At 45.1% G+C, this 20,973-nt stretch overlaps 1 protein-coding gene across 2 annotated transcripts in view; it reads left to right on the forward strand.

Annotated features, from left to right (window-relative positions):
* The window catches only part of LMF1 (lipase maturation factor 1), a 192,355-nt gene that overhangs the window by 107,618 nt on the left and 63,764 nt on the right, over positions 1-20,973 (forward strand). For both annotated transcript variants that reach the window (XM_069982140.1, XM_069982139.1), the window contains one exon: positions 20,436-20,603. In XM_069982140.1, coding sequence (XP_069838241.1) covers positions 20,436-20,603 — 168 coding nt within the window. The remainder of the gene's footprint in view (positions 1-20,435; positions 20,604-20,973) is intronic.

Consider the following 20,973-nt stretch of genomic DNA (forward strand, 5'->3'; position numbering starts at 1 on the left):
ATTGTTCTGAAAGAATTTTTTTTTTCCCGCCGGTGTGCCCCTTGAAGCGATATCATGTCTAAACCCTTCTGCATTGACAGTGTATCTAAACTCGTTAAGTTTGATACTGTCTAGTAGGCCCAGTGGTCAAAGCCTAAAACGTTGTAAGACTCTGTATTTAAAGTGACTCTGTACCCACAATCTGACCTCCCAAACCACTTGTACCTTCGGATAGCTGCTTTTAATCCAAGATCTGTCCTGGGGTCCGTTTGGCAGGTGATGCAGTTATTGTGCTAAAAAACAACTTTTAATCCTCCAGCGCTGTGTCTAACTGCCGGGGCTTACATTTGTATGTGCATTAGGCTGGCACAACCTCTCCTTCCTTCCTCCCCGCCCTCCTCATCATTAGGAATGATCCAGGAACATTTACTGCTGTTTGAGCTTTGCAAAGGTGTATTAGCGATCCAGCCCATGTTCATTATACACACAGGTGGGGAATAGGAGCCAATCTGCCTGGAGTATTCCTAATAATGAGGAGGGTGGGGAGGATGGACAGAGAGGTGGTGCAAGCTTAATGCATATACAAATGTAAGCCCCGGCCGTTAGACACAGCGCTGCAGGATTAAAAGTTGTTTTTATGACAATAACTGCATCACCTGCCGAATGGACCCCAGGACAGATCTTGGATTAAAAGCAGCAATCCGAAGGTACAAGTGGTTTGGGGGGGGGGGGGGGGGGTCAGATTGTGGGTACAGAGTCATCAGGTGGGATCCTATTAACCACCCAGCATTACATTATTTATCTTCAAATCTTTCTCTTAGAGATAGTATCACACATGATACACAAACGCCCTGTTTAGCCACCATGTATCACCAGTCGCAGGTAACTTTTTGATGCACTGACCCATTATGGCATCATGGCGCCCCCTCTCTGTGGGGTGCAGCACAGTCTGTAGATTCTGACAGGGATTTCAGGTAATTTGTACTGACCCCTGACCCCAGGCGTGCGGAGATCCCCCCCCCTCAGCTATTGTCAGCGAGGGTCTCACGTCATTCATCCAGATTAGGGTGATGGCCGCCCTCGCTGGAGACTTTCCGCATGTGTAATATTCCATCATCCATCCCGGCACGTGACGCACATCTCTCCTCTTATGCTGCACTTTCCATTCTGACAGCTGAAGTGACCCACATAGAGTCCCCAGACGCAGCCGGAGCCCAGCACTGCCCTCTGCAGGACGTCCGCAGGACTGCAGCCATACCTCCCCCTCTACACATATAGGAAACATCTGTTTAGCAGGGGCGCATTTATTTGTTTGTCTTGCGTTTGTTATGGCATTCGCAAAGTTACCACGATGACAGCGATTATTAACCCCTTGCTGTCTGCACCGGGCATTTTATATGATATACAATCTACGCTGTACATCACCCTACAATGTAAAGGGCAGCTATCCCTTATAAAGGTTCACTGCTGTGTTATAGGGGGGCAGAGGTATAGCTATAGGCATGCAGTAGTCGCTGTAATGCCTTAGGGGGGACCCCAGCATCTCTGTGCCACATAGGAAGACCCCACTATGGCACATGGCGGGTGGGGACCACCATTATGTGCTTCTATTACCTCCATTACGCAAAAGTTGCATCTTGCTACTTGGGCAAACCTGATGTCTGGGCCCATAAAAAGTTTGTGGCATCTTACAGAGCATTGCCGAGAGTGCTGCCTATGTACAGAATGTGGTACGGATGGGTTCCCATTTACTGACAGCAAGCAAGATGTTGGAAAAAGAGAAGAGCCGTAACATAGAACATAGCAGAAAGACGCATGACGTTTCATAGTTATCTACATAATTATACAGAAATCAGTGACATTCACTGACAGCAAGCAGAGGTGGTGAAAATGGAGCTGAATATGGCAGCATGAGTGATGTTTTTCACTGACTGCAAGATGGGGAAGATGGAATAGAGAGGACTTATAAAGCCTATGAAAGTTGCCGGATGGTTCACTATCATCATCCATATAATATCTGAATATGGCGACAATGGCGTTCAGTCCACCACGTGACCAGTAATAGAAACACACAAAGAATGTTTGAAAGTTGCAAAACTCATTTCAGTATTAAAGTTTAAAGGGGTACTCCGGAGAAAAAAAAATATTTTCTGATCAACTGGTATCGGAACGTTACATAAATTTGTAATATACTTCTGTTAAAAAATCTCCAGTCTTCCCATACTTATCAGCTGATGTACAGTATGTCCTGCAGGAAGTGGTGTATTCTCTCCAGTCTGACACAGTGCTCTCTGCTGCCACCTCGGTCCATGTCAGGAACTGTCCAGAGCAGGAGAGGTTTTCTATGGGGATTTGCTGCTGCTCTGGACAGTTCCTGACATGGACAGAGGTGGCAGCAGAGAGCAATGTGTCAGACTGGAGAGAATACACCACTTCCTGCAGGGCATACAGCAGCTGATAAGTACTGGAAGACTGGAGACTCCAACTGATAAAAAAAAACAATTTTCCCGCTGCAGTATCCCTTTAAGTGTGACAAGGATGTATGTTGTAAAATTAGCAAAATCAGGTTTTATTCAGTCACAGCAAGCAAAGATCTGGATAAGGGAGACAAAGTGAAACACAAAGTATACTGGAATGTTTCAGAACTTTCCATTATTATTCATAAAACTTGAATGTGGAAAAGGTTGAAATAATGGTCTCATTCACTGACAGCAAACAAAGATGTTGAAAATGGAGAGGAACTAAAACGTAAAACACATAAAGGAGCTGTAGAACTTCTCATCATCCTCAGAAGACAAATATGACTTGGGTGGACTTTAAGGCTCTCTACTGAACTTACATTATTCTTATTTTCTGACAGTTAAGCAAGGAACTGAAATACAAAGTACAGTGGTTCCTTGAATTAGGAGCATTATCTGTTCAGGGACTGTGCTTGTAATCCAAATCCACTCTTACACCAAAGCAAAACTTCCCATAAGAAATCATAGAAATGCCGACAATTGGTTCCACACACCCCAAAAATGATTTTTTTTTATTCTGAATAACATGTAAAACAAATGTAACAAAGATTTATCAACAGCAGAATATGTGATAATATAAGTTACTGTACAGTATAGCAATCAGCATGGGGAGTATAATGTATAGTAACTGCATAAACCTGATAACACAGCAGCAGTTTGTAGATACAGGATGGAGCTGCAGATCCCCATAATGGAGAGGATGGGAAACACAAGGGTGGACAGAGACTGCAGGGAGCATGAAGGAATAAGCAGGACAGATGGTGGCACATACATGCAGCGCTCTCTGTCCGGGGAGAGAGGGGTTACAGCTATGAAGAGATTACCCCCACAGTCCTGTCCCCTGATGTAAGCCCCAGCCTGAAGTGGATCTGCTATGATTTGGAAGGTGAGGGAGACTTCCTGGGTCAGAGTACAGGGCTGTAGACCCCGCTATGCAGACCATGCCCCTCCCACCCAGTACAGGGAGCTCTTACACCAAAGCAATGCTCTTACACCAAGTCACAAATTGTGAGCTCTTAAACCAAAACGCTCTTAATCCAAGTTACTCTTAAACCAAGTTACCACTGTATGTTGTAAAGTTCAGAAGGTTTCCTTATTATTCAGCTAAGACTTTAGTGTAATAAGGATGAATGGGTTTAAGGCTGTGAAACGAGCCTCATTCACTGACAGCAAGCAGAGATCTGGAGAAGAATGGAAACACTAATACATGATTAGGTAACATCTCATTCACTGACAGCAAGCAGAGATCTGGAGAAGAACGGAAACACACACTAAATACATGATCACCTTGCATCTCATTTACTGACAGCAAGCAGAGATCTGGAGAAGAACAAACACCAATACATGATTAGGTGGCATCTCATTCACTGACAGAAAGCAGAGATCTGGAGAGGAACAAACACTAATACATGATAAGGTGACATCTCATTCACTGACAGCAAGCAGAGATCCGGAGAAGAACGGAAACACTGAATACATGATAATGTGGCATCTCATTCACTGACAGCAAGCACAGATCTGGAGAATAACGGAAACACTGAATACATGATGAGGTGACATCTTATTCACTGACAGCAAGCACAGATCTGGAGAAGAACAGAAACACTAAATACATGATAAGGTGGCTGAACTGTTTGCCAGTATTCACATAAGACCTGAGGATTGCCAGGATGGGAGGGACCAGACATGGATCTCATTCACTGACAACAAGCAGAGGTCCTTGACAATCGGCTACAACTGAAGCATAAAGCATTTTAGAAAATTGCTGAACATTTCATTATTTTTCACCTATGAATACAGCGAGGATGGGTTTATATAAGACATTGATCTCATTTACTGACTGTCCCTTTAAGAAGCCGTCCCTGAGCCCCTATAGCAGCCAGAGGCTGGCCAGGCATGCTGGGAGTTGTAGTATTATTATAACAGCTGAAGGTTCCCTATCCCTGCCCTATAGGTTGTATCCACAGATACCCCCAGAATGCCTTGCACACTATATAGCCTGTCCATCCTGCTTCATGCAGATAGACATGATGCAGTCAGTGATGGTCAGGTTGCAGGTTGGCGGATCCTCCTATGGGAGGTGGTGATGTTCCCGCAGCCTGGCTGAAGCGTTAGCCCCACAGGGTCAGGAATGGTTGGCGTTGAGGTGCAGAAAGCCGCCTGTCCTGGTGCCAGGCCCTGTCTATAGAGAACAAGCACTGTGTTGTGTACGCCGCACTGCGACTTTTACCTGCGGCAGCAGAGCCATTGACTACTGTTACCCAATCTGCTTGATTTATTGAATCTGCAGCCTGACTTGTTAGCTTGCATTACTGACATGGAATTTCTAAGGGAAATATACTATATACTGAGTATCCCCCGCTCTCTTCTCCTGGCCCCGCTCCAGACCTGACCTAGCGGACACAGCGAGCCTGCGACCGAACCTATGCAGCACAGGAAGGGTTAACCCACAAAGTCGTAGGAGGGTTCAAAATTGTTTCAGCAACTTGTCCGAAAGGATTAGGGAACCTTCGGCTCTCCGGCTGTTGCAAAACTACAACGCCCATCAAGCTTTAGCTTTGGCTGTCCAGGCCTGATGGGGGTTGTAGTTTTGCAACAGCTGGAGGGCTGAAGGTTCCTCATCCCTGGTCTAATAGAATTACCTGCAGAAATGCATTGGTACGGACAGATGGCTCCTCCGCTTGGAACACTGGTTTTTTCATTCATTTTTTTCATCCGTTTCTGCAAAAAATGGATGAAAAAACATATGGGGGAAAAAAAACAACAAATGAAATAAAAAACAACGGATGGAAAAAAAAAGATGTATTTGTGTGCAACCATTTTTCCATTGATTTCCATTATAAAAAGAGGGGTCAAAACGCATTTGTTTTTTTTAATGTACACAAAATGTTGTCGACTAAGTTTTTGTGTTTGTTAAGAAAAATGGGTACAATTTCATCTGTTTTTTTTTTTTTTTTTTTTTTAATTAATAGAAGTCAATAGAAAAACAGATCAAAATGGATGCAATGCAAATGCATCTGTTTTTTATCATTCTTTTGCAAACACGGCTGGAAAAAAATGTAGTGTGAACCCAGCCTTAGGGTCCATTTACATGGAAAGATTATCTGACAGATTATCTGCCAAAGATTTGAAGCCAAAGCCAGGAATGGATTTGGAAAGAGGAGAAATCTCAGGCTTTCCTTTATTACCTGATCTCTGTTTATAGTCTGTTTCTGGCTTTGGCTTCAAATCTTTGGCAGATATTTTTATACGTTGGCAGATACGTATTTTTTTTTTAAATAATGGAAGTCAGAGGTAAAACAGATGCACACAAATGCATCAAAAAAATTGTGAATACGCAATGTGAACGCAGCCTTAGATACTTGAGTCGGACAGTAAGACGGAGCTGATCAGCTGACGCCGAGCTCCCCCGGGGTGGGGGGGAGGGTGGGGGTCCGGAGCGCTGGCTCTGGTGGTGTTTGCACAGCGATGGATGAGGGGTAAACAGGCCGCAGCCCTCAGGGACTCGGTCTACGCCTTCTCAGCAGACACTGGTCCCATTGAAGCCGGCGGTGCTGGACGGGGAGGTGCGGGGGGTGTAGCCGTTCCATCAAGTAGTCAGGTTAATAGTGAACGGTTTGGCGGTGCCCCCTCCTGCAGACTGGCTGTCAGCGCAGCCCCACCATGTTTATTTTAATGGTCACTTGTGGTTCAGACTGGTGCCAGTAATACAGCGGACGCTGGGGAGGGGATACAGCCCCCCCCCCGGCATATCACATGACATGTCACCCTGGACACTAAGACACTGTGGGGAGTGACAACCACACATGTATCTTATGGGGTCCAATATGTTTATACTCAGCTTTTTATGGATCCTGAAAGTCTGATGGCGGAGATAAATCATTACACAATCGGGAAGAGTGGTAGTTTGGGGATCTGGGAAGGCTGGGTTGTAGCTAATAAGATGAATTACAGGGGCTGTCACCCAGCTTTCCATGGCTCCTGACTGGTGACGCTGCCTAGCTGTACAGTGATAGGGGGGTATGTTATTGTAATAGCTTGTTGTTTCAGAGTCTGGGAAAGCTGGGTGACATATAGGGATATAACCCAACTTTATATAACTCCTGAATGTTAGAACCTGCATAACTATACAGTGTAGGGGGGGATACATTACTGCATAACTATACAGTATAGGGGGGATACATTACTGCATAACTATACAGTATGGGGGGGATACATTACTGCATAACTATACAGTATAGGGGGGATACATTACTACATAACTATACAGTATAGGGGGGATACATTACTGCATAACTATACAGTATAGGGGGGATACATTACCGTATAACTATACAGTATGGGGGGATACATTACTGCATAACTATACAGTATGGGGGGATACATTACCGTATAACTATACAGTATAGGGGGGATACATTACTGCATAACTATACAGTATAGGGGGGATACATTACCACATAACTATACAGTATAGGGGGGATACATTACCATATAACTATACAGTATGGGGGGATACATTACTACATAACTATACAGTACAGGGGGATACATTACCATATAACTATACAGTATGGGGGATACATTACTGCATAACTATACAGTATAGGGGGATACATTACTACATAACTATACAGTATGGGGGGGATACATTACCATATAACTATACAGTATGGGGGGGATACATTACTGCATAACTATACAGTATGGGGGGGATACATTACCATATAACTATACAGTATGGGGGGATACATTACCATATAACTATATAGTATGGGGGGGGGATACATTACCGTATAACTATACAGTATGAGGGGGATACATTACCGTATAACTATACAGTATAAGGGGGATACATTACTGCATAACTATACAGTATAGGGGGGATACATTACTGCATAACTATACAGTATAGGGGGGATACATTATCACATAACTATACAGTATAGGGGGGATACATTACCGTATAACTATACAGTATAGGGGGATACATTACTGCATAACTATACAGTATAGGGGGGATACATTATCACATAACTATACAGTATGAGGGGGATACATTACTGCATAACTATACAGTATAGGGGGGATACATTATCACATAACTATACAGTATAGGGGGGATACATTACCACATAACTATACAGTATGGGGGGATACATTACTGCATAACTATACAGTATAGGGGGGATACATTACTGCATAACTATACAGTATAGGGGGGATACATTATCACATAACTATACAGTATAGGGGGGATACATTACCGTATAACTATACAGTATAGGGGGATACATTACTGCATAACTATACAGTATAGGGGGGATACATTATCACATAACTATACAGTATGAGGGGGATACATTACTGCATAACTATACAGTATAGGGGGGATACATTATCACATAACTATACAGTATAGGGGGGATACATTACCACATAACTATACAGTATGGGGGGATACATTACTGCATAACTATACAGTATAGGGGGGATACATTACCATATAACTATACATTATAGGGGGGATACATTACCACATAACTATACAGTATGGGGGGATACATTACTGCATAACTATACAGTATAGGGGGGATACATTACCGTATAACTATACAGTATAGGGGGGATACATTACTGCATAACTATACAGTATAGGGGGGATACATTACCATATAACTATACAGTATAGGGGGGATACATTACCGTATAACTATACAGTATAGGGGGATACATTACTGCATAACTATAAAGTATGGGGGGATACATTACCGTATAACTATACAGTATGGGGGGATACATTACTGCATAACTATACAGTATGGGGGGATACATTACCGTATAACTATACAGTATGGGGGGATACATTACTGCATAACTATACAGTATAGGGGGATACATTACCATATAACTATACAGTATGGGTGGGGAACATTACTGCATAACTATACAGTATAGGGGGATACATTACCATATAACTATACAGTATAGGGGGGATACATTACTACATAACTATACAGTATAGGGGGGGATACATTACTGCATAACTATACAGTATAGGGGGGATACATTACTACATAACTATACAGTATGGGGGGATACATTACTACATAACTATACAGTATAGGGGGGGGATACATTACCGCATAACTATACAGTATAGGGGGGGATACATTACTACATAACTATACAGTATGGGGGGGATACATTACTACATAACTATACAGTATAGAGGGATACATTACTGCATAACTATACATTATGGGGGGGATACATTACTACATAACTATACAGTATGGGGGGGATACATTACCGCATAACTATACAGTATAGGGGGGGATACATTACCGCATAACTATACAGTATGGGGGGATACATTACTACATAACTATACAGTATAGGGGGGATACATTACTACATAACTATACAGTATAGGGGGGATACATTACTACATAACTATACAGTATAGGGCGGGATACATTACTGCATAACCTATATACTATGAGGGGATACTGCGTAACTAGGAAGGTTGTTGTTCCAGAATCTGGGAAAGCTGGGTGGAAACCAATAAGATATGAATTAGAGTATCTGCCTTTCAGCTTTTCATGGCTCCTGAATGGTCAATCTGGCTAACTATGCAATGTTAGAAGGGTTATGTCATTACATACTTAGATTTGTTGTTCAGGAAACTAGTATGGCTCGGATTACAGGGACATCAACCCTAAATCTGCCTAACCGTGCCATGGGGGGGGGGGGGAGTTGGCTGCATAGTTTGGCCGATTATTTGTTCTGTAATCTAGGAAAGCTGGGTGGACACTGATAAGCCCTGAACTGCAGCTTTCCAGGGATTCTGGATACTAAATCTATATAACTGTATAATATTTTTCATTCTGTAATCTAGGAAAGCTGGGTGGAAATGGCATTCATGTCGTCTGACAGCACAGATCCATATAACACTGTAGTGGCGGCCACTAGTATACAAGGAGTGGGGGGTCTTTGGATGAGGATTGGCATCATCTGGGATACACAGATGGGTGGTTTGATGTATCCTCAGTATACAGCCATATAACAAGCAGCACAAGCTCCCCATCTGAAATGTATTTAACAGCAAGGGGCTGATGGTGGCCGCTCATCTGCCAGCACTCTATGGTTTCATTGGCCCCAAACCAAACATCTCTGCGGCTCCGCTCAGCAGTTGGAGGAGACTTTAGTGTCTGTTTGACAGGAATAAAGATGTCAGATCTCACTCATCACCTACAGAGGCATCCAAACCCGAGGGCATACCACATCCAGCACATTCCTCACACTGCCCTCACACTGGTACATAGGGGGCAGTATTATAGTAGTTATATTCCTGTATATAGGAGCAGTATTATAGTAGTAATGCGGTTCAGGGAAGAAACAGAGTGCTGCACCTCACACCTATGGCTGATACTAGTGCCTCTAGGCTAAATAAAAAACACATCAGAATTTTGTGTATGAATTGATCAAGCCACACTGCCCCATGTACCTCGTGCCGGTATCTGATACACATGGGATGGGATGTGCAGCCGTTCCATTCTCTCCAGTTCGTGAATTATAGTAGTTATATTCTTGTATATAGGAGGCAGTATTATAGTAGTTATATTCTTGTATATAGGAGCAGTATTATAGTAGTTATATTCTTGTATATAGGAGCAGTATTATAGTAGTTATATTCTTGTATATAGGGGCAGTATTATAGTAGTTATATTCTTGTATATAGGAGCAGTATTATAGTAGTTATATTACTGTATATAGGAGCAGTATTATAGTAGTTATACACGAACTGAAGAGAGTGGAACGGCTGCACATCCCATCTATGGCTGATACTAATGCCGCTAGGCCATACACAAAATTCTGATGTGTTTTTTATTTAGCCTAGCGGCACTAGTATCAGCCATAGGTGTGAGGTGCAGCACTCTGTTTCTTCCCTGAACCGCATTATAGTAGTTATATTCTTGTATATAGGAGCAGTATTATAGTAGTTATATTCCTGTATATAGGAGCAGTATTATAGTAGTTATATTCTTGTATATAGGAGCAGTATTATAGTAGTTATATTCCTGTATATAGGAGCAGTATTATAGTAGTTATATTCTTGTATAAAAGAGCAGTATTATAGTAGTTATATTCTTGTATATAGGAGCAGTATTATAGTAGTTATATTCTTGTATACAGGAGCAGTATTATAGTAGTTATATAAGCACAAGCCATTGAGATAGACAGTAGAAGCCAGCGGCACTCACCGGGTGAGTGCCGCTGGCTTCTACTGTCTATCTCAATGGCTTGTGCTTATTGAATGATCTGTTTTTCTAGTCATGCTGAGCACCACCGTGATGCAGACATTGTACTGAGATCACTCAGTAAACAGAGATCACAACGCTCCCTATCACGTAAGGTCACTTAACCTGGATATATAAATAATTTCAGAATACTACGGTTTGCTTGTATATAGGGACAGTATTATAGTAGTTACCGAACTGGAGAGAATGGAATGGCTGCACATCCCATCTATGGCTGATACTAATGCCGCTAGGCCTATATTAAAAATCAACACCAGAGTGTCTGTATATGAATTGATCAAGCCATATTGCCCCGTGTACCACCGTGCAGGTCCTCTGGTCCACACGGGTCCCTACGCTAATTCCACACCGTGTCGGTCAGCGACTGCCAACCCCGCAAAGCGTGCACATGAAGGGAAGGGAGGCCATGGAACGGCCCTGCAACCCCAATGTCACAGGACCAGACCCAAAAAGCCCCACCAAAACCCAGCCAGCACCACCGGCGGGGAAGGCTGCCCCCAAACGACACAAGTATGGATATGGTATTACACTTACCATTGCTGCTCTCACAGAAAGGGGAAGACATAGGGTCCAGACATGTGAGCACAGGCATATCCTGCTAATTTTGGTCATGTGGGTCTTAAAAAGGAGTGCTAGCTGTTCAGAGAGGGAGAACTGTAAAACACGAACTGGAGAGAACGGAACGGCTGCACATCCCATCTATGGCTGATACTAATGCCGCTAGGCAATATGGCTTGATCAATTCAAATACAGACACTCTGGTGTTGATTTTTAATATAGGCCTAGCGGCATTAGTATCAGCCATAGATGGGATGTGCAGCCGTTCCGTTCTCTCCAGTTCGTGTTTTACAGTTCTCCCTCTCTGAACAGCTAGCACTCCTTTATAAGACCCACATGACCAAAGTTAGCAGGATATGCCTGTGCTCACATGTCTGGACCCTATGTCTTCCCCATTCTGTAAGAGCAGCAATGGTAAGTGTAATACCATATCCATACTTGTGTCGTTTGGGGGCAGCCTTCCCCGCCGGTGGTGCTGGCTGGGTTTTGGTGGGGCTTTTTGGGTCTGGTCCTGTGACATTGGGGTTGCAGGGCCGTTCCATGGCCTCCCTTCCCTGCACGTGCACGCTTTGCGGGGTTGGCGGTCGCTGACCGACACGGTGTGGAGTTAGCGTAGGGACCCGTGTGGACCAGAGGACCTGCGCAGTGGTACACGGGGCAATATGGCTTGATCAATTCATATACAGACACTCTGGTGTTGATTTTTAATATAGGCCTAGCGGCATTAGTATCAGCCATAGATGGGATGTGCAGCCGTTCCATTCTCTCCAGTTTGTATTATAGTAGTTATATTCTTGTATATATTGGGCAGTATTATAGTAGTTATATTCTTGTATATATTGGGCAGTATTATAGTAGTTATCACTGGGTCAGGGTGATGCATCTTACTTTGAGCAGTGTTTTTTTTATAGAATATACCCCAGCATTTGTGGCCCCTCTCTCTCTCTCTCTCTCTCTCTCTCTCTCTCTCTCTCTCTCTCTCTCTCTCTCTCTCTCTGCCGCTGAGGGTCTGCTCTTTTGGGGGAGGCTGCTGTATTTAGACAAGGGGTGAGATGAGCAGTGTTAATCTGTAGAGCAGTAGGAAGGAGTTAGCTCATGTGAAGTGTGTGGTCAGTCTCCAGGCTCGGTAATATTGGGATCTGCAGAATGAGAACACATTAATGATGATGAGGCCAGAGAACCCCGCTGATGTTCCATATGTATCAGGCAGGTGGGACTTAGTCATAAGGCCTGGGGTTCAGGGTTTAATCCCAAAACTCAGGGGTGAAACATTATGGGGTTCCCACCTGGGAATTGGAGGCGAGCCTTTACTTGGGTTGTGCGCACATATGGAAGGCATTGTGCTGGGAACACACACACAGCGAGCGCCCTTAGCCTCCTCATGCTCCACTCTACAGGCTTCCTACCTCCAATACACATGTTGTTCTGTAGTACTACTTCCCCTGTTAACCTCCGCAATAAACACTTAACCCCTTAAAGTCCACAGCAGTACCATAAAGCTATTTAGGATAATATAGGGCTGTGCGTAAAGGTAATTTATTGGCTACTGTTAGTTTATACAAACACTAGCAGTCAGCAAAACAAAGTAAAATGTATTTAGTCTCCACAAAACAGTTATATACAAATATATACAATGGGACATGTATCTCTATTAGTCCACTTGGTTTTATGTGTCCTAATCGTCACAACCGTCCACTCGGTCTTTACCTGCGACAACTAGGGTAACTATGATCTGTGTCATCCAGTCATCATCGTCACGACAACCAGTGACAAATCAATTGTGTCCAACATCAGTAGTGGTCCGTAGGTCAATCCTGACCTCTGTCGGTCACCCAAGTATGACCACCGGCGGTCACTACAGCCTCCACACGGCTTAAAGAGTTATAAGTAAAAGTGCTGCCCCATACACGCTTACTCGACGCGTTTCAGTCAACTGTGATCATGACATCATCAGGAGTATTTGGGTGGTGAGTATAAACGGCATTTGGTAAGCAACACATCTGTTTATGCAATTAATGTAAGAAACACATATTTTTATATAGCATAGATTCACAAGAATGGACACGGGTTCAGACAACAGTACTCACTGCACTGCCGCTGCAGGAGAACGGAGCGCAGACGTCTCCTAACCTTGGACACAACCGGCACACTATCGGGGGACAATTGGGGACCTAGATCGGTATTAGCCGCTGCTAAACTGTTTCTTGACGTTCCTAGCCCCTACTTCGTGGGACAGTGAGTACTGTTGTCTGAACCCGTGTCCATTCTTGTGAATCTATGCTATATAAAAATATGTGTTTCTTACATTAATTGCATAAACAGATGTGTTGCTTACCAAATGCCGTTTATACTCACCACCCAAATACTCCCGATGATGTCATGATCGCAGTTGACTGAAACGCGTTGAGTAAGCGTGTATGGGGCAGCACTTTTACTTATAACTCTTTAAGCCGTGTGGAGGCTGTAGTGACCGACGGTGGTCATACTTTGGTGACCGACAGAGGTCAGGATTGACCTACGGACCACTACTGATGTTGGACACAATTGATCTGTCACTGGTTGTCGTGACGATAATGACTGGATGACACAGATCATAGTTACCCTAGTTGTCGCAGGTAAAGACCGAGTGGACGGTTGTGACGATTAGGACACATAAAACCAAGTGGACTAAGAGAGATACATGTCCCATTGTATATATTTGTATATAACTGTTTTGTGGAGACTAAATACATTTTACTTAGTTTTGCTGACTGCTAGTGTTTGTATAAACTAACAGTAGCCAATAAATTACTTTCTTTACGCACAGCCCTACGGTTGTACCCGTTTGTCTTTCTTTCTAGAGTTTTTGCGAGGGCTTTTATCATCGCTATGGTGTTATGTATTTACACTGGTATCCTATCTATTTAGGATAATAAATGGCGATTCTAGCGGTGTTTGGCATCTCTAGTTTTGTGCAGATAAAGTGGCGGTTTATGATATCAAGGACAATAACTGGGGAACTTGTTGCTTGTATCCAATATGTGAGCAGTGTTACTCTATATTGTCACATCTATACCGCTCAGCCTACTATACTATCTGCCTTATATTATGTCGCTTATTATCATATGGACCCATCAAGGCCTGGACCCCACATCCCTGTGATGTCTCCTGTGGTATCAGCATCCTGTAAGGTGTGAGGACCCCATATCCCTGTGATGTCTCCTGTGGTATCAGCATCCTGTAAGGTGGGTGGACCCCATATCCCTGTGATGTCTCCTGTGGTATCAGCATCCTGTAAGGTGTGAGGACCCCATATCCCTGTGATGTCTCCTGTGGTATCAGCATCCTGTAAGGTGTGAGGTGCGGACCCCATATCCCTGTGATGTCCCCTGTGGTATCAGCATCCTGTAAGGTGTGAGGACCCCATATCCCTGTGATGTCTCCTGTGGTATCAGCATCCTGTAAGGTGTGAGGTGCGGACCCCATATCCCTGTGATGTCCCCTGTGGTATCAGCATCCTGTAAGGTGTGAGGACCCCATATCCCTGTGATGTCCCTTGTGGTATCAGCATCCTGTAAGATGTGGGGTGCGGACCCTATATCCCTGTGATGTCTCCTGTGCTATCAGTATCCTGTAAGGTGTGAGGACCTCATATCCCTGTGATGTCTCCTGTGGTATCAGCATCCTGTAAGGTGTGAGGACCCCATATCCCTGTGATGTGTCCTGTGGTATCAGCATCCTGTAAGGTGTGAGGACCCCATATCCCTGTGATGTCTCCTGTGGTATCAGCGTCCTGTAAGGTGTGAGGTGCGGACCCCATATCCCTGTGATGTCTCCTGTGGTATCAGCATCCTGTAAGGTGTGAGGTGAGGACCCCATATCCCTGTGATGTCCCCTATGGTATCAGCGTCCTGTAAGGTGTGAGGACCCCATATCCCTGTGATGTCTCCTGTGGTATCAGCATCCTGTAAGGTGTGAGGTGCGGACCCAATATCCCTGTGATGTCTCCTGTGGTATCAGCATCCTGTAAGGTGTGAGGTGAGGACCCCATATCCCTGTGATGTCCCCTATGGTATCAGCGTCCTGTAAGGTGTGAGGACCTCATATCCCTGTGATGTCTCCTGTGGTATCAGCATCCTGTAAGGTGTGAGGTGCGGACCCCATATCCCTGTGATGTCTCCTGTGGTATCAGCATCCTGTAAGGTGTGAGGTGAGGACCCCATATCCCTGTGATGTCTCCTGTGGTATCAGCATCCTGTAAGGTGTGAGGTGCGGACCCCATATCCCTGTGATGTCTCCTGTGGTATCAGCATCCTGTAAGGTGTGAGGACCCCATCTCCCTGTGATGTCTCCTGTGGTATCAGCATCCTGTAAGGTGTGAGGACCCCATATCCCTGTGATGTCTCCTGTGGTATCAGCATCCTGTAAGGTGTGAGGACCCCATATCCCTGTGATGTCTCCTGTGGTATCAGCATCCTGTAAGGTGTGAGGACCCCATATCCCTGTGATGTCTCCTGTGGTATCAGCATCCTGTAAGGTGTGAGGACCCCATATCCCTGTGATGTCTCCTGTGGTATCAGCATCCTGTAAGGTGTGAGGACCCCATATCCCTGTGATGTCTCCTGTGGTATCAGCATCCTGTAAGGTGTGAGGACCCCATATCCCTGTGATGTCTCCTGTGGTATCAGCATCCTGTAAGGTGTGAGGTGCGGACCCCATATCCCTGTGATGTCTCCTGTGGTATCAGCATCCTGTAAGGTGTGAGGACCCCATCTCCCTGTGATGTCTCCTGTGGTATCAGCATCCTGTAAGGTGTGAGGACCCCATATCCCTGTGATGTCTCCTGTGGTATCAGCATCCTGTAAGGTGTGAGGACCCCATATCCCTGTGAAGTCTCCTGTGGTATCAGCATCCTGTAAGGTGTGAGGTGCGGACCCCATATCCCTGTGATGTCTCCTGTGGTATCAGCATCCTGTAAGGTGTGAGGACCCCATCTCCCTGTGATGTCTCCTGTGGTATCAGCATCCTGTAAGGTGTGAGGACCCCATATCCCTGTGATGTCTCCTGTGGTATCAGCATCCTGTAAGGTGTGAGGACCCCATCTCCCTGTGATGTCTCCTGTGGTATCAGCATCCTGTAAGGTGTGAGGTGAGGACCCCATATCCCTGTGATGTCTCCTGTGGTATCAGCATCCTGTAAGGTGTGAGGTGAGGACCCCATATCCCTGTGATGTCTCCTGTGGTATCAGCATCCTGTAAGGTGTGAGGACCCCATATCCCTGTGATGTCTCCTGTGGTATCAGCATCCTGTAAGGTGTGAGGTGCGGCCTCCATGGATGGGACTTGTTTCTCTAGCACATCCCACAGATGAATCAATTAGAATGAGATCTGGGGAGTCTGGAGTCACCTCCTTGATCTCTTTCTCCTGAACAATGTCTGCAGTGTGGCCCTTGGAGCATTATCCATTACAAACATTAGGGGTCCTGCTGCCATGATGGTGTGGCTTGCTGTGTACAATGGTTAGGTAGGTGGTCGGTGTCACAGTAACATCCACATGATGCCAGGACACAAGGTGTCCAGCAGAGCATTGCCCATCTCACTACAGCCGCCATCCTGTCTTCTTCCCATAGAGCATCCAGGTGCCATCTCTCTCCTTAGGTAAGTGACACACACACCTGGCGTCCATATAATGTAATTTGTCTCCCATCAGACCATACCCCTTTTTACACTTTTGGCAATGGAGAGAAATCAGTATGGACTCTGAGCAGTCTGTGGCGCCTATACACAATGTCCTGTGTGATTGGTGTCTTTTCTATCATAACAGGAACCTTTTCGGCGGTTTGCTTTACAGCAGCTTCTCTGTGGGAGGAAAGTAAATGGGCTAGCCTTTACTCCCTACACATCAATGAGCCTTGGGCCCCATGACTGTGTCCCTGATCTCCGGTTATCCTTCCCGGTAGTGTTTTTGGTTGATACTAACCACTACATAGAGGAACACCCCACAGGACCGGTCGCTCTGGCGATGCTCTGACCCGTTATCTACACATCAATGTTTGTCCCTGGTCTCACAACCGTTCCTGCAGTGCTCACCGCACCTGCATTGCCACCCCAGCCTGTACTTCATTCTCTATGTAGCTGACAAACATTTCCGATCACTGCAGTATGGATAGGGGGTAACAAGTCAGGATAGGAATACCCCTTTAATTGCCTCCATCAATTTAAAGGGGTATTCCACTCAAATATAGCTTTTGATATGTTGCTGCTAACAATTCCTTCTATTCTCTCTAGTCTCCTTCCCCCAGTTCTGAGCTGCTGCTTTCTGCTGAAAACACAAAAATTTGTGTATGAGCTTTTCTCTCTGTCTTCCCCTCCTCCCCCCACCCTCCTGAGACAGGCTGATGTAAACACGTCCTTGGCACTCTTTATATGCAACATTGTAACTTCTTGGGAGGGTTAAAGGGGTAGTGCGGCGGTAAAAAATTATTCACAGAATAACACACATTACAAAGTTATACAACTTTGTAATGTATGTTATGTCTGTGAATGGCCCCCTTCCCTGTGTCCCACCATCCCCACCCATGTACCCGGAAGTGTAGTGCATTATACATATCTGATCTGTGCTGACACGCGTCCGCCATCTTGTGCCAAACGTCATCTTCGGCCGGCCGACCTGGACACCTCCGATCTTTCTGAGCACAGTTATGCTCAGCCAATCGTGGCTGAGCAGCTGATGACGCGGCAGAAGGCAGCCGGCACTCGGGAAGATCGGAGGTGTTCGGGCCGGCCGGCTGAAGATGACGTTTGGCACAAGATGGCGGACAGGCGCGACACGCATCAGGTAATGTATAATGCACTACACTTCCGGGTACACGGGTGGGGGGGGGGGGACACGGGGAAGGGGGCCATTCACAGACATAACATACATTACAAAGTTGTATAACTTTGTAATGTGTGTTATTCTGTGAATAATTTTTTACCGCCGCACTACCCCTTTAATCACAGTGAGTTCATTAGCAACTTGTACATTTTTCGGCTTCCATTGATGGGTAAATCCTGTGTTTTCTGATGTTAAGGCCTTAGATCCGCCATCGCTATCTCCCCAGCATTCCCACTTCGTGTAGGTCTGAGCATTACGCCAGCCTATGGCCGATCACCGCCTCTTCTGTTTTCTTTGGGCCTGTTCTGTGATCTTCGGACCCCTTCCCACTTTAATGAAGACCTTACATGCCAGAGATGTTTCTTCTTCATTTTCTAAAACAATATTTACTAGTAAATGATGTGGCGGAGTTAACTCCTCGATGTGCAGCCCAGCAGCTGATGAGTTCATATATAAAGCGGGGCTTTTTTTGTTTCCGGCGATGATGATGAAGGGTTAAGATGAACATTTCTTCCCCCCTGAGAGGGCACTGTGCTGAACCGGAAAATATCAAAACCGCAGCCTCTCCCTGTGTCCTCTCGCTCCCACCCGGCACCAGCTTGGCGCCCCCTCTAACACCCATCCTCCTCTCCACTGACAGAGGAAGGATAGAGGGATGCAGCGTCCAGTCCACAGGGGGGTGGGAGTGTGGATGTATCCCCGCCATCTATCTGGGGAGAAGCTGATGCTTTCCAGTTCTACTCATAAAATAAAAACAATAGCAGATCTGGCAGCGAGAGGAAGCGAGAGAGACTACCCCTCTACTCAGCGCCAACACTATATGTCCTGGCAGGGTGGGGGCACTCTCTGCTTTATAGCTTGGCTTATCTATTATATAGCGTGTACACAGTTATAAGCACCAGTTTTTATACTTTACTGACCTCCATGTTGCAGCGGACCGTCACAGGACACCCTGGGACATTGTATCTGTTGTGTCCTGGTGAGCTGGAGACCTAGTGACCATCTCTGTTTCCCCCAAAGGTTGCAGTTTCTTCCCAAGGATTTTATAAGAAGCTATGCGTAACATGTTTATTCCTTGCAGGTTGATGTTGGTGTTCCTCCTGACCCTTTGAGATTGTGCAGTTCCTGGTGATCTAGTGACTTAAGTGGCCTTGTATAATCCCTGGTGATCCAGTTACATTGTGTAATCCCTGGTGATCCAGTGGCATTGTATAATCCCTGGTGATCCAGTGGCCTTGTATAATCCCTGTTGATTAGTGGCCTTGTTTAATCCCTGGTGATCCAGTAACATTGTGTAATCCCTGGTGATCCAGTGGCATTGTATAATCCCTGGTGATCCAGTGGCATTGTATAATCCCTGGTGATTAGTGGCCTTGTTTAATCCCTGGTGATCCGGTGGCATTGTATAATCCCCGGTGATCCAGTGGCATTGTATAATCCCTGGTGATCCAGTGGCATTGTATAATCCCTGGTGATCCTGTGGCATTGTATAATCCCTGGTGATCCAGTGGCCTTGTATAATCCCTGCTGATTAGTGGCCTTGTATAATCCCTGGTGATCCAGTGGCATTGTATAATCCCTGGTGATCCGGTGGCATTGTATAATCCCTGGTGATCCGGTGGCATTGTATAATCCCTGGTGATCCGGTGGCATTGTATAATCCCTGGTGATCCGGTGGCATTGTATAATCCCCGTGATCCAGTGGCATTGTATAATCCCCGGTGATCCAGTGGCATTGTATAATCCCTGGTGATCCAGTGGCATTGTATAATCCCTGGTGATCCAGTGGCATTGTGTTTGCTATTAATTGGTAATCCAGGAGGCTGACATGTACCCAGCCCGGGATGCCCCCGACTCCTGCCTTGGGGTCAGTAACCTTATAATATCTGTATACACACATGTATATCTTCTATGGCCGCTCTGTATTTTTGTCCCCCATGCTTTGTACATAATTCTCTGCCTCTCGCTTTATCCTTCCCTGATTCCGCTACAAATAATTTAAAGATGTTATGTCTGATTCAATTACATGAGGCCTTCTCCGCCTGGAAGCTCCTTAAATCCCACATCCTTATGTAACCCCATCCCAGCAGCCGGCCGAGGAGGGAGGTGGGAGCAGCCATGTTGTGCTAATTTCTGTATCACCTCTCCAGGAGCCATGGCGGCCAACTCTCATTTATTGCCTCTACTTTTCTCATTGCAGACTCAGCCTGTGCCAAACCCTTTGGCCTACTACATGCACCGCAACCCCGAGGGCTTCCACCAGTTTGAGACCTTGGTCAATCACTTCATCGAACTTGTCGTCCCGTTCTTCATATTCATGGGCAGACGCCTGTGTATTGTCAATGGAATCCTGCAAGTGCTCTTCCAGGTGAGGGGGCAGTATTATAGTAATTATGTACGTATACATAGGGGGCAGTATTATAGTAATTACATGTGTATACATAGGGGGCAGTATTATAGTAGTTATATTCTTGTATATAGGAGCAGTATTATAGTAGTTATATTCTTGTATATAGGAGGCAGTATTATAGTAGTTATATTCTTGTATATAGGAGCAGTATTATAGTAATTATATTTTTGTATATAGGAGCAGTATTATAGTAGTTATATTCCTGTATATAGGAGCAGTATTATAGTAGTTATATTCTTGTATATAGGAGCAGTATTATAGTAGTTATATTCTTGTATATAGGGAGCAGTATTATAGTAGTTATATTCTTGTATATATGAGCAGTATT

Source organism: Dendropsophus ebraccatus, chromosome 9, assembly GCF_027789765.1.
Source record: "Dendropsophus ebraccatus isolate aDenEbr1 chromosome 9, aDenEbr1.pat, whole genome shotgun sequence".
In the NCBI taxonomy this organism is placed as follows: Eukaryota; Metazoa; Chordata; class Amphibia; order Anura; family Hylidae; genus Dendropsophus; species Dendropsophus ebraccatus.